Source organism: the organism of the source record quoted next, unplaced genomic scaffold (assembly GCF_019419815.1).
Source record: "Pyrus x bretschneideri cultivar Hongxiangsu unplaced genomic scaffold, Pyrus_bretschneideri_v1 Contig2, whole genome shotgun sequence".
In the NCBI taxonomy this organism is placed as follows: Eukaryota; Viridiplantae; Streptophyta; class Magnoliopsida; order Rosales; family Rosaceae; genus Pyrus; species Pyrus x bretschneideri.
In genome coordinates, this window is record NW_025999501.1 from 8,872,501 (window position 1) to 8,887,983 (window position 15,483).

Genomic DNA, 15,483 nt, shown 5'->3' on the forward strand with positions numbered 1-15,483 from the left:
GTTTGTCAAAGCCAATGAAGGAAAGCTAGCTATCGTGCTAGTGTATGTGGATGACTTGATCATAACCGGTGATGATGAGGCAGAAATTCTTCGGACGAATGAGAATTTATCAGTCCGTTTCCAGATGAAGGAACTTGGTCAACTCAAGCACTTCCTTGGTCTAGAGGTTGATCGCACACAAGAAGGAATATTTCTCTGTCAACAGAAGTATTCCAAAGATTTATTGAAGAGGTTCGGAATGCTCGAATGCAAGCTGATCTCTACGCCGATGGAGCCAAATGTCAAAATGAGTGCACATGAAGGAAAAGATTTGGAAGATGCGACGATGTATCGACAATTGGTAGGTAGTCTGATCTACTTAACCTTGACTCGACCTGACATTTCTTATGCAGTTGGTGTGATGAGTCGGTACATGCAAAATCCAAAGAAGCCTCACTTGGAAGCAGTTCGACGAATACTGAGATATGTGAAGAGTACAATTGACTATGGTCTTTTGTACAAGAAAGGTGAAGACTGCAAGTTAGTTGGTTACTGTGATGCTGACTATGCGGGAGATCATGACACCAGGAGATCAACAACTGGGTATGTGTTTAAGCTTGGTTCTGGAACCATCTCTTGGTGTAGCAAGAGACAGCCGACGGTATCATTGTCAACCACTGAAGCAGAGTATAGAGCAGCAGCAATGGCAGCTCAAGAGAATGCATGGCTGGTACAGTTGATGAGTGATCTACATCAACCAGTAGATTATCCAGTACCATTGTACTGTGATAACCAATCGGCAATTCGCTTGGCGGAAAATCCAGTCTTTCATGCAAGAACTAAGCATGTGGAGGTACATTACCACTTTATCAGAGAAAAGGTTCTGCAAGAAGAGATTGAGATGAGACAGATCAAGACAAATGATCAAGTTGCGGACTTGTTCACAAAAAGTTTGAGTACAGGGAAGCTCGAAAATTTTCGCTGTCTGCTCAGCACAGTGCAAAGAATGAGAGCTGACATTGAGGGGGAGTGTTGAAAATCAATGTCAAAGATGTTGAAAATCAATGTCAAAGTTAGGTATGGAAAATTAGGCAATGTTAGGCATGGTTGAATAAAAATAAATTAGGTGAAATTAATGTGTTTTGTGTGGTAATAAATAATCTTAGTTTATTCATTTGGTTTGCTATAAATACCCAAGTTCTCAAGCATTGTAAATCATCCAAGGAAAAACAAAGCCTAGAGCTAAATAAGAAAAGCTTTGCTAATTAGTTTGTTTTGTGAGCTTTCTTTAAGAGTGTGTTCTATTTTCTTCTTCTTGGGATCATTAGAGTTATCTTGGATACTCTTCTTATTCAACAGAAAATATCAAAATAACAGCTAAAACAGCCACCATGGTCATCAGCGCTGACAGAAACATCGGTAGCCAATTTGACGGGTGTTTCAGTATTAATGACACGTCAACGGAAATAATGGAAAGTTTATAAACACTGGAAAATTGAAATGAAACTTTAAGAAATGTTAAACACGACAATAATATAGGTGTTAGATATATAAATTTTATATCTAATATAATATACCTGATGGCAATTAGAATATAAACTAATCCTTTAACTGTTATCAGTAATGTATGCTGAGCTTTATTTGTTCAGACATCCATCGTTTTTTCACTAAATGTGAACAAGGTCATGGTACAGTTTGCCTAAAGGGTCTAGCCTTCTTCTTCCTTGCGAGGTATGCACCTATCTCCCACTGACATTTTGGACCTTTTGTTCATTAACTTGCAGCTCTAATTAGGTTTGGGTGTTGGGGAGTTTACCCTGCTTCCTCAATTACTAGGAATTCCAGAAGATATTTCTTCACAATCTATGTAGTATTGATCTGGGTACTCTATATTTTTGGAAAGGATTTTGGCAATATCGGTGTTATTATGCTTAAACTCTGATTTTTATCTGAATCAGGGTGAAAATCTTTGCTCCCCAAGCTGATTTTTCCAATATATCCACCAATATTTAGGCGAAATCAGTGTGATATTTGGAATACTGACAACAAAGGACCAGCAAGGAGCAAAAACCAACCGCAAGTATTTTAACCATTCAGCAGTATATTGTCTTGGGATGATCTCAAGCTTCCTATTTTCACTATCTATGGCAGCATCGAGGGCTTGGTTTCCCATACCACTGCATTTGACATACCATTGAGGTTTTATCTTGGGTTCCACAACATCCTTGCTTCTAGAGCAAATACCAAGGCGCATCTCATTGTTCTTTGCTTCTTTAAATAGGCCCTAAATGCCATGAAAAAACAGTCACCGAAACATCCATAACACCATAGAGAAAATGACACAAAATCTCAAATAGACAGTATCCTCCATCAACTAGGACGAGTGTACAACAACAAACTGGTGATGTTCATAAGTGTTGCAATTACAAGTAAATTAAGTTAATTTCTGTGAAGTGTCTAGGATGACGGAAATGCAAACAATTTCAATTTCGAACTGATTGTTTGAAAGAGCATCAAGTGGAAAATAGTGCAAAACAATAAAAGGAAAGTTTCAGTCAGTGTCACGGACGTTACTTCTAGCAGCAACAATCTAGCTTAGGAGGTCGCCACCAATAACCAATACATTTTCGTTAAGCATGTATCAGTCACGTAGATGGTTTTGGAAATTAAAAAAAGTAAGTGAGGACATAAAAGAAAACAAAAATGTTATTCTGATTGCCCAAACAATCAGGAATCGGATTACCACATATATCTAGGGAATCCAATTCCACTAATAAAAAGAATTGAATTCCAAAATTTGTGTGGGCCCCACTGCTTTTTTTATTCCTCTATATTTAGTAAATACCGGAGTACTCCGTAATTCTACATTTTCATTTTGATTACGAATACATAAACACACCCTGAAAGTGAGAGAGGGAGAGAGAGAAGAGAGGTGAGAGAGGGAACTCGGAGAGAACAGAGAGGAGAGAGAACGGAGGACACAAAAATAAGGTGAGCCACGTGAGGTGAGCCCCACATGGCTCACCAACCAATTCCATAAAACAATTTTTAAAAATGGGAGTGAGGTTTTACAAGATGTATGTTAGTGGAAAGTAGCAACCATTACCTCTGCGATGTGCGATGCTGCGGATTGAAAGAGTAGAACTACCTAATGTGTATTTACATACTATTTACATGCAAAAGAGTTGCTAAACAGTCCTATTGAAAAGCTCATGAAATTTGCAGATAATCAACCTACTTTGTTCAACCAGAATAAAAAAAAGTTTTTGAACAAATTATCATTTCCAAACCGTCATGAGAGATTACTTGTCACAAGCCTATGTAGAATTTGAAATTCAACCCAAAATAAAATCAGAAGCATCATTAAAACTTTAAAAAGAGAGAAGAGAACCATCTCAACAGCTCCCTTGCCTTTCTACTTCTTCCTTGCTCAGTTAATTGCTCAGTTAATTTTTTTACAGTATTCTGCAACTTTACAATATCCTACATTTACATGTGTCGTTTTAGTTTGTACATTTTTTATCTATTTTAATTCTCAGTTGATGGAAACTTTATTAACACAATAGGGTGAAGAATGCTTTGCTTGAGTCAGAATGCTCGAAAATCGTAGATGCAAAGGAGATCATCATCAAGAACAAATGGACAACCTTGTGAGAGACAATCCAGAGGATAAGTTCCATCCTGGGGTGCTATTGTTGATCGAATGACATAACCAGTCCACAGTTTTCGACTAACTGTATAGGGTTATTGGAGAGACAATTCTTTTGATTTTTTTCGGTACGTTTGGTAAATTTTATGGGATATGTTATCGATGGATTTTTACAAGTTTTTTATTGTGTCATTTCTTAGATGACAAGTGATGATGGTCATCCGAGTTCACAAAAACAATTGATACAAATCGTAAAAGAAAGGTCAATTAAGCTTAAGATTCTTCTTCAAGAAAACACTTATATTCATTTATATTTTTAGAAACTAAAAAAATAAAACATCGCTAAATTTTCATTGTAGCTTACAAGATGAACGTAACTCGAAAGTGAAACACTTATATGGTAATAATTAACATTCTTTCACGATCAAGTTAATAATTTAGATATATACGTCATTTGAGGTCTCAATAATGATATTCTTTGTATTGTAGATATATAAGTCCTTTTTATTATGTTCTGCATATCAAGCCCTTTTTGGATTGGATAATTATATGTTGCCAATGGATTTTAACAATTTTTTTGTGTTATTTCAGATCATTCGTAATTGATTATTATCATGTAGGTTTCATGTTTATAAAGAAAAATTGATATCCATAAGTAAATGCTCCTCTTTCCTTTTTCGATGCTGCTTCCTCAACGTGTGGATAAAGATTTCGCTAATTTGGTCACTAGTGAGAACATTCTACGAGATAAAGACTTCGATATGAGTGTCATCATCCAACTTTCGCGGAGTTAGTAATCGATAAAATTGGCTTGATTAAACATGTCATCGCTTGCACCTTCATCATATATCTCGTAGTCTTCCCCAGCTTCACTGTTATCCACCAATTGGTGTTTAAACATGTCCAAGTGGTGAAACGTTTGAAATCGTCTCCTAGTATAGGAAAAACTTAGAGAAAGTTGTTTTACTTTTTTTTTGGGTGTTTGGTAAAATTAATGGCATACACTATCGATGAGTTTCAACAATTATTTATCGGGGCATTACATTTGTGGTTATTATATTATAAAATAAATGATTAAACTAATAAAAATTTAATAAAAAGCATTTAAGATCATTAAATCCGGACCGTTTACCTTTTTCTTGAACAAAAGGAGACCGTTCACTGGGTTTGATTGAACAAACGGGAACTGGTCAACAACCCAACAAGGTCCTCTTCGGATCTTTTTGGTAAGGATTTTAAGGATCCGTTCATCGTACATTATGCGGTTAGTTTTTATCAAGTATTGTTTATGTTTAATTTTAAATAAAAATATTTAAAATAATTTCTAACCACACGATGTACAATGAACGGACACGATTCACAGATCTCTAGGATCCTCACAAAGAGAATTCGGATTCGTCAACAACAACATTAATTACAATGATGATTAAACAACTATTAATAATTAATTTTGAAGTTGCTGTCAAATTTGACAGCAACCCTCTTACTGCCAATCCATGTTATCACCACATAAGAATTGACATTTCGGTTGAAGAACATTAGTGAGATCTTTTTTTTTTACTATTATAATTTATGGACATTTTGACGTCTCCTTTGGAGATGTTCCAATATGATCAAATCTAACGGTAAAAAAAAAAAAAAAATCTAACGGTCCAAATTTAAATCCAACGGCTAAAGTAATTAGAAAAAATTATTTTATGTGTTTTATATTTTTTCATGTGTTCCATGAGTTTCATGGTATCGGTTTAGTGATTTCAATATTTATCGGAATCTAAATATTTTTAAGCTAAAATGCTCATAAAACTAAATTAGTATAGTCTACATAATTTTTTTAAAGTTACTTTAAGAACAAATTATCCTAAATTAATTCTTTAATAATCTTGGGCTAAAAATTTAATCCAAAAGGATTAAAGGAGAAAAATCATTTTTGAGTTAAAACCTAAACTTTTTAGGTTAAAATTTTTAGATTTTAACCGAAGGGTTTGGAGATGATCTTATAAATGTTATAAATCAAAACTCCAATTGTGCTATGTTTAAAACCTAAATGTACCATGGACGTACTGAATATTGTGGTATGTTTAAAACCTAAATGTACCATGGACGTACTAAATATTGTGGTATGTTTAAAACCCAAATGTACTACAAACTAATATTATTGTGTCAAAAACTAATTCTACCCAAAGTAACAAAAAAAAAATATAATAATAAAATAAATAAAAGACCGAAAAATGAAGAACATCCTGAAGACTCATTTTGGAAAAAAAAAATATTTAACTTTCGAATAAAAAACAAAAAATTTATATTACAAAAAAAGATAATTAACAAGTAGTAACTGATATCTCACCAAAATAGGAAGAAATTCCTAGACTCGATAATTTCTGACATGACACAATGATAAAACATGAAAACGACACGAAAATAACGGGTTTCGGGTCATTATTGGATGACCCGTTAATAACAAGTTCTTAACGGGTATACACGCGGGTAACACGTGGGTAACCCGTTTTGACCCATTAAGAAAAAATTATTTTGATAATTTTAAAGTTTAATTACTAAAAGATTTATTATAAAATACAATAGCCATATTAATATATTTAATATATTCTATATTAAATATATAGTTTTGTATTATTATTCTACCTAAGTTAAAAAAAAAAAGTTTTAATCATTATTTTTTATTATTATGAGAGTTCCTTATTATCATTACTAGGATAAATTTTACTTAACATGTTGTTGTCCAAAATTAAAATAAACTAGTATAGTATTTGTATGGGCAAGAACTAAGAAGACATATACGCAAGTATGAAAAATGTGAAAGAATATATAAACACTCGTGATTCATCATTATTCCTCCATGAGTAGATAATGGTTACACTCCAAACCCTCATGAATAATGTTTTTTTATTTGAGGGCAAAATTAATAAAATTAATAATAATTATTGTAGAAGTGTAAAAAATATAAAAAAAATATACAATCACTCATAGTAACAAACTTTACAACTTTCATGAAGGAGTCAGCTTTGAAATCCAACACTATAATCCATGAAACCTTAAATTTATATTTAACCGATTGCCATTTACGCTTTATTCTTCTTACTGAATTTCATTTTTAAAATTTTCTTTTTTGAAAACATGATCATTTGGAAGATGTAAGAAGATGAACAGTTCAGATCTTTGATATCACGTTGCAATATTTACGATTAACTGAAATATGAGTCGATGTCATATAGTTTGTAGAAATTTTATAAACATCAAGCAATATTTTCACTAACCATAAAACTTTGAACATAATATCAACTATCCAAACCATTCATCTTCCTGCATCCTCTAATAGATTATGTTTTCAAAAAAGAAAATCCGAAAAAACAAAATTTGATGAGAAAAATGAAGTGTAAATGCAAACAACAATCAATGGTTAATTTTTTATTTTTGATTTATATGATTATAGTGGCGAATTTCGAAGTTAAGCTCTTCACGAAAGTTGTAAAACTTGTCATTACGAGCGTTTATATATTTTTTCTATATTTTTTACTCTTCTACATTAATTAAAAAACTATTAAAGAAAATGTGCAAGGTTCCAATGTTCTAATGTTCCAATGTCCTTAATTTTGCAAATCTTTTGAACATTTGATATTTTGTAATGTTCTAATGTTTTTTTATTATGCTCTTATTTTGTGTATGTAAATATATACTAAAAAGAAAAATGCATTTTTATGTTTTGGATGTGATAGTATGGTATGTATATACTTATTTAGTATTATGTTTTTCATTTGATCATTTATTGGTTTAAAATATATTTTCCTTAACGAGTAACGGGTTGAGTCATATTACTTGTTAATATTATCGGGTCGATTTCGGGTCGGGTCATTTTACCTGTTTATTTTAACGGGTGTTACACGACATGACCCGTTAAGATATCGAGTATGATATAAATACGGAAAATACGACACGAATGTTAGGTCAAATTCCTCCAACAACTAAAGAGACAAATTTAAAAATAAATATATGACATTTTGGTTTAAAAAAGCATAAATGACACGTAAGTAAATAACATTTGAAAATGCTAAGATCATCTCTAAAGGATATATCAAAGCTTACGTAGAATGTCATGCAATAAAAAACTTGAAGGTATAATTAAACTCTAATCGATATGTCAATCTATCTATAACATCCTACGTGGATTGACATATGAATCTTTTGGTGTCAAATTTGACATTGAAAAAGATGATGTCAATTAATTGTTTAATTATTTTGTAGTGTGTATTTCATTGATGCATTAATTATAAATCATGAAAAATAATTTTAGTTATTTTTTTTTTTAAATTTGACATCGCTACATTAGTAATCAAATTAACATTTGACGTTTATTTTTTGACATTTTTATTAGAGATGCTTTAACGTGGCTATCAAAGCTTCTTAATCAAACTCGGAAAAAAAAAAACAAATATTTAGTAAAAAAATTGTTGAAAAAGAGACGGGGATTCCAATTTCTTTTGTTTTTTTGTTTGAAAATTTACACAACAAAGAAGAAAGGAAAGAAGATGGAGTACAACAGTAATCAACCTTGGTCCGAGTGAAAGTCTTTACGATGGGTAAACCAGCTTTAAAAATACTAATTAAAATCCAAAACTTCGATTCCCATTAACGCGCACGACACACCACCTCTCTCTCCCTCTTCCTTCTTGTTCTCTCCTCTGCCTTCCGATCTACTCCAGCTGTATATTGGTTGAGTACCCACCGCCAACTGCCGACATTATCTTCAATTACTTCTCCATCTACATCTCTGTATTCTGTGAACGACGATCCAGCGAGCGAGCGTGGCTGCTTTCCCAACTCACTCCGAGTCCCGGCCGAGTAAAAAATCGGCCTCTCTTTTGGGGGCTATTTTGCACTTTTGTGACAGTAATGATACAGTCGAAGCGTGTGAGCGGAGAAGAAGAAGGAGGTTGCTAGGGTTTTTGAATTTTGGGGGTTTTCTTGGCCATGGCGACCGGGGGTCAGAGCCCCCCGTTGAGCTGGAGAGACTCGTACAAGGGGATGTCCTCTGACAACATCAAGGGTTTGATTCTTGCTTTGTCTTCAAGTTTGTTTATCGGTGCTAGTTTCATTGTGAAGAAGAAGGGATTGAAAAAGGCCGGAGCTTCTGGCATCAGAGCAGGTTCGTAATTCTAAATGCTTATCTGGGTTCTTCACTTTTGATCATTCTGATGTGAGATTCTTGTCAATGGAGCAATTGGGTTTTTGAGTATATTTTCAAATTGTTGCAATTTTCAAAATTTACTGCGAATTTAGCGAAAATGGAATGTGGGCTAGAATGTGTCCAGATTGGTGGGCAAAGCTGTTCTATTTAGTTGATTGAAGTTGTTGACTCTAAGTTCTTGCTGATATGTTCTGTTTTGTTTTTAAAACCCCAATTTCACTCAATATTAATTGGGCAGCTCTGTAAACTTAAATCTCACTTTGTCAAGATATGATGCGATTCGTGTGTCTGTAAGTGTGCATTCATTTCTAACCGTATGCAGGATTTGATAATATTGAATAATTGGATCTGATTCTAGACTTTGTTGTTTTAACTTTCTATCTCTTTCATGTAACACGGAAATGGAAATGGGATATATGAAGATTGGTTCATAAAGTTGTTGATTTTAGAGATTTTTCTTCAGTTGTAAATTGCTTTTGTTTGACTTATTAGTGCAGTTCTGACTTACAGAATATTACTCCGTGTGAAAAAAATAAAAAATAAAAACTTAATTTAAACCTAGTCCTAAGTATCAGTTGACATTAACCGCATGTCACTGCAAATGTTTTTAGCCAATGTATGATTGTCATATGTTAACTTATATTAGCTGCCACACGCATGGTGTGTTTGAGGCACCTGAGATGAAAGAAGCTCAGAAGTGAAAGATTCTACATTCAAGGGATAAGTTTGTGAAGTTTCTTATGTTTTTTATTTCAATCAGTGACTATTTTAGATTTCTTTATTTTCCATATGGCATTGATGTCCGTCCAAAGAGTTTCTCATTTCTGTGTCATTATTGGTCCTCTAGACTTCCTTTGCAAGGTTTCTTATAGTTCCATCTATCAGTGTTGCATCTTATCTTTCATAATAATTGATGGTTCTTATTACCAGTTGTAATAAATTCATGTTTCTCAAGAAAAGATGGCTTTCTTTCCAAGGTTGAAAACCCTGACATAGATGCATTATATCAAGGCAGCTATTTATTTGTGGGTTTGGTTTCTAATTTGAAATTTACATTTTATGCATTGATTTTGTTTTGCCAGATTAAGTATCATTTGAAATTAAATCATTCTGGTTTTACATTTTTTGTGTTACACATCTATGATTCAGTTGATTTGAATTGAAAATTTTAGATATCTTTCATCCTGAAACCATTGACCAATTCAAGTATTGCAGTATGGTCTCTAAGTGATTGGTAGCTGTTTGATCTTGTGTAGAAGAATGTAATGATAGAACATTCTCTGGATATTTGACTCTTTTAATTCAAGTCCAGTGATCATTAGTTTATGGGTTTTTCTTCTATTTATGGCATGTTACTGATCCTCTAATATTTTTCTTGTTAACTTCTGTGGTATTTTAATAAATCACCTTACTTTTGTCATAAAAAAACCAGTATCTGAACAACATGTAGACAGCACTTGGTTTTGGAATACGCTAGATAATTTCAGCTTTTCTTTCATGCCTTTGCTTCTTTTCTATTCTTTTGTGCTTTATATGTTTCTGTATTCCGTTCAGTGGATAATTACTATTGAATCATTTTATATGTTTGACAGGAGTTGGAGGATATTCTTACCTATATGAGCCACTTTGGTGGGTAGGCATGATAACGAGTGAGTTATATATTTCTCTTTTTCAGTTATGTGATCAATGAAAATCAATTATTTGTTTCTCTGGCAGACTATTCTTTCTATTTATGTTACTGAAAGTGGTTATTTTGAATAGTATAGGAAAACAAATGACATTTTCTGACCTGTGTGTACACTGAACATACAAACATATGGATCCTAGTGGACAAATGTTTGATACAGTAAAACTGGTACACTTGTAGACAAGCTTCAAGCTTTAGGGAAAGAATGGGTGTTAAGGAAAATTTACTTTACAAGATCGAAATTAGGGGAAAGCCTTTTGCACCGTTAGACATGAATAAGTTGGCATACGTGTCATTGAAAATTACTTCACGATGTATAACTCTGAGGATACTTCTATTTTTGGCTAACCTTGGTGAGCAAAATTCAAGCATTTCAGAGAGCCTTGACGGTAAGATCATTGCTTACTCATCAGAAACAATAGACTAAAGATGGATGCAAATTGTAGACTGATGTCTGCGGTCTACTCATTAACCTCATGTGATTAGAATCCCTTCAAAGCTTCAGGGTGACTTAGCATGGTTTTCCATTGTCTTGTTGCAATAAAGTTGTTTCTTTCTCAGAAAAAGTAAATAGGAATGACGATCGTTCTCTGGTATCTACATGCTAATTTATAGCTGATCATAGAAACAAGCATTTTATAGTCTAAGGAACCAGTTAGTTATTTATGTGTCTTATAGTCATGACCTTATTTTTGAAAAGGAAGATTCTGACAGAATTGCCATTTTGACAGTGATTGTTGGGGAAATTGCTAATTTTGCGGCTTATGCCTTTGCGCCAGCTATACTAGTAACTCCTCTTGGTGCTCTCAGCATAATTATCAGGCATGATACAAATTCACACATCCATATGGTTGCTTCTTATTGTTTAGTGCTGATTGTAATATTGTCTTGCAGTGCTGTACTTGCACATATTATTTTACGTGAGAGGCTTCATATTTTTGGGGTTCTTGGTTGTGCTCTGTGTGTTGTGGGTTCTACAACAATTGTTTTACATGCTCCTCAAGAACGTATGATTGAATCTGTTACAGAAGTTTGGGATCTTGCCATGGAACCAGGTAATTGGTTCATTTTCTCCATCTAATTGTTCTTTTATTGTATTTTATTCTTAATTTCATGTTTTATTCTATGGTTTACACTCCTTTGGCTACATTACGAGGAAAAAGGATAATTTTCGATAATCATACTGGTTTGTTGTAGGTTTTCTCTTGTATGCAGCTTTGGTCATAACTGCTGTGTTTATACTTATATTCCACTTTATCCCGCAATATGGCCAGACACACATAATGGTCTACATTGGAGTTTGTTCCCTTGTTGGCTCGTTATCGGTATGTATTGCTTTATACTTTCATTAATTTGAAATCTGCTTGCCCTATCTATGTGATGTTGTCTTCTTTTCAAGTGTGTTTCTGAAGGTGTCCTTTGACAGGTCATGAGTGTTAAAGCACTTGGAATTGCTTTGAAGTTGACATTATCGGGCATGAATCAACTAGTTTATCCCCAGACTTGGGTCTTCACTCTAGTTGTCATTTCTTGTGTGCTTACCCAAATGAATTATTTGAATAAGGTAAGTATTAGTTGTTTTTCTGTCCTTGCGTCATTCTTTATTTTAATTTTTCGTTTGTTATTATTTTGATCTTCCAAATAAACACTCGGACTTGCTTTGAAGTTGATATTGTCGAGCAAAAACCAAGTAGTTTATTCCTAAACTCAGGTCTACACTTTAGTTATCATTACTTTTGTGCTTACCCAAATAAATTAGTTATAATTACTATCACTTCTTTGGCCAAACTCAAGTCTTAGTCTTACAAAAATGCTTTTAGTTGACTCTTTTTCCTCTCACCTAATAAAAATTTTAGGACAGAAAAATGGAAGAGAAAAAAACTTAGTGATAATGCCAACAATCTTAAAAGGAACTAATGATTGTATTGAGGAAGGCCTGAGATTGGGGAAAAGTCCAATCATGAATTTTGTCCCTTTCTTGGTTCTTCCGCATTTGCATTCATTTATGTTCAAAGCCAGCATAGAGATGCAGTATGTCCCAGATTTTCACCTACGATATGCGGATATACTTTATTGTGACAGAACTGCAATAGTTCACATTGTGTCGTTGCGGGTATTGTTTTCTTTGTAAGCAATTGATTTTGTAATTTCATACTCAAATAGTATTACTCCTTGATATCTGTTCCGTTTCTTTTGGATAGGAAACTGATGTTTCAATCCAACATTACAAAGTGAATTCACAGAATTGGTAAAATGACCAGCAAACTAGATAACTATCATAAATGGTAGGTAACCCAGCCCAAAAAAATTATACAAGAATGTAGGTATACCAAGAGAATAATAATGCGAACATTGGTTGGAGGAGAAACTGGATGTTGGACTCTAAATTGCACGTAGGCGATTAAAAATTTGGTGTTGATCATTTGACGTCTCCATTTAAGATGCCCGTAAATCTTTGGTAAAGCGGATGATCATTCCTTTTACCCATTATACAAGCTAGTTAACTCATTTAATAAAGAGTTCTTAGGTTTTCACCTGTTATATATTTCCTTCTTCTGAAATTGTAGTCACCGTCTGTTTCCTTAGTTTTTCTTTTTAAAAGGCTGGAATCTTTTTTACATGATTGCTTGATTGTTATTGTTTTCTAATTGTTCTAATTGTTATTTTGATAAGTGTTTTCCTTCCATCGCAGGCACTTGATACTTTCAACACAGCTGTGGTATCTCCTATATACTATGTTATGTTCACATCACTAACTATTCTGGCTAGCGTTATCATGTTTAAGGTATGTTCTTCTTCACAGTTTGTATTGGTATGTTGCGTCGTCATAGTTTTCTGATTATTTTGATTTAGAATCTGTCTGTCTATGAAACACTTCAGTTACATAGAGGTGTCCATTGCTGCTGTCCTCTCTATAATTTAAATTATAAGCTAGCACCGAAGTCTTTTTTTTAATCTGTGTGCGTGCTAAAGTCAGATTACACAGATAAATAATGGTCCATTTAATAATTGTCTTAGTTCTCAATTTTTAAAATTTATGTATTCTAATTGTTTACTTTCTCACGTATTTCGGCTTCTTCGGTTTCCAATTCGCTCCCCCAATCTCTTAAAGGAAAACAAAAACCTTATCAAATGAGCCCAAGTGGTTTCTGTGTTTTTGTCTCTAATAATCCGGTTCTCTTTTTCTTTCACCTGAGGTGCAATATTTCACACCGGTAAATTTCCATTTGCAACTTATCATGGTGTCTTATTGTGCTTTCAGGATTGGGACAGACAGAGTCCAACTCAGGTTGTGACAGAAATGTGTGGGTTTGTGACCATCCTCGGAGGAACTTTTCTTCTTCACAGAACAAAGGATATGGTTGATGGTATGTTTCCTTAAATATTTTTATCAGTGACAGATTATCGTCAATCTTAGATTGTTAACAACGGACCTGTGGTTGGGTGTCTGGTATTTGTCTGCCTGGTTTTTGGACTGCATGAAAACAATTAAATTCTTTTTATGATTCTGAACCTTGGATGGGGTATTTTATCAAATTGTACAGGTTTGCCAACATCAATGTCCTCCGTGCGACTATCTAAGCATGCAGATGAAGATGGAATCGATGGTTCTGAAGGCATCCCTCTCAGATGGCAAGATAACTCTTTATAGCTCACATCTGCCGTCCCACAAGCTTGGTTGCTTATTTTCCGGGACCTTGCTAAGTGAAACTGTATTTAATGGAGCGTCGTATCTGGGCCACCTATCGAATCATATATTTTTGGATGGTTTCAGAGATTGGTAAGAGTCTCCTCCTTTTTTGTTTCTCAGATTGGCTTTACAGTTACAGCCCACTTGAGAAAGACATTCGCCGATTGTAATTTTTGCGCAAATTGGTTTTGCAGTATATCCTGGCTAACATTTGTCATTCAATGAATTTCCAAAGAAGGGCACAACCCCCTTTTCTTCTTGAACTTTGTGTTTATTGTCTTTGTGCTACTAGTTACTGCGTCCCATTAGATGTTGGATATCCTGGATGATAACCGTGTTCGCGGTTGTGTAGTGCCTTTTTTGGGTTCAGAGGTCACTGCGTGAACCTTTTTGTTTTGGTTGGTTGAAATCGCGTGATCTTGCTCGGACAGCTCTTGTTTTAGAACTTGATCACTGACCAAAGAAAAAGACGGACAAAAAGCCATGGTTGATCTCCTGAGATACGTTCCACCATCTCAAGGGGTCAACCATGGCTTTTTTTTTGGGGGGAGGGTTCATTTTAAAGCTTCTGAAACACCCGTTGCAAGCACGGCCTGAAACCAGGCAGAAATGTTATGCTTCCGAAATGAATTTGTAATGGGCATAGGATCCTCTCCAGATTCTCTTTGTGGGGATCTGGAGGATCAATTAATTATGTCTGTTCATCGTATATCGTGCAGTCAGTTTTCGTTAGATATTATTTATATTTAATTTAAAATTTAAAATTTAAAATGATTTCTAACTGTACGATTTACAATAAATGGACACGATTGATTGATTTCCAAATCCCCAAAGAGAGAAAGAGGATCCGGAGAGGATCCTTGTCCTTTGTAATGGTATTGCTAAACGAAAACTTTCTGAGAAAAAGTGGATTACGGGAAATGAAAATACCGAGTTGCATGTCGTAGACAACTCCAACTTGCGACCTGCTTTTCGTGCATTAAGGTTTTGGGGTTGGATGTGAACTTATTAGGGTTTACTTTGTACGCCTAAACCCTAAAATTGCCTTCTCAAGCACCAGTTTTTTTCAAAAAAGCACATCTACCAAACGCCCTAGCAACTCAAAACCTTTGGATAAAGCAGAAGCAGATTTAAATGAGCAACCCAAAGGAGTACTAAATCACATACAAACAAATCCACACTTTGACACAAATAAAAAAGTTGGTCCATGACAAATCATTAGGAGAAGTGAAAACTTCGCTTTTGCATTCTTTTCGTGATGTGGCGACCAAAACCAC

The 15,483-nt window shown here is 34.1% G+C and overlaps 1 protein-coding gene and 1 pseudogene across 1 annotated transcript; one reads left to right on the top strand and one right to left on the bottom strand.

The window, feature by feature from the left end:
• Positions 1–4,886, bottom strand: part of LOC103945040 — a 9,997-nt pseudogene extending 5,111 nt beyond the window's left edge.
• Positions 4,887–8,229: 3,343 nt separating this feature from the next.
• Positions 8,230–14,469, top strand: LOC103944970 (probable magnesium transporter NIPA4). Its single transcript, XM_009355457.3, has 9 exons — positions 8,230–8,786; positions 10,421–10,477; positions 11,247–11,337; positions 11,410–11,570; positions 11,713–11,840; positions 11,942–12,079; positions 13,208–13,300; positions 13,778–13,883; positions 14,061–14,469. Exons 1-9 carry the CDS (start codon positions 8,612–8,614, stop codon positions 14,165–14,167), a joined length of 1,056 nt encoding a protein of 351 aa, XP_009353732.2. The 5' UTR covers positions 8,230–8,611; the 3' UTR covers positions 14,168–14,469.
• The last annotated feature ends 1,014 nt before the right edge of the window (positions 14,470–15,483 follow it).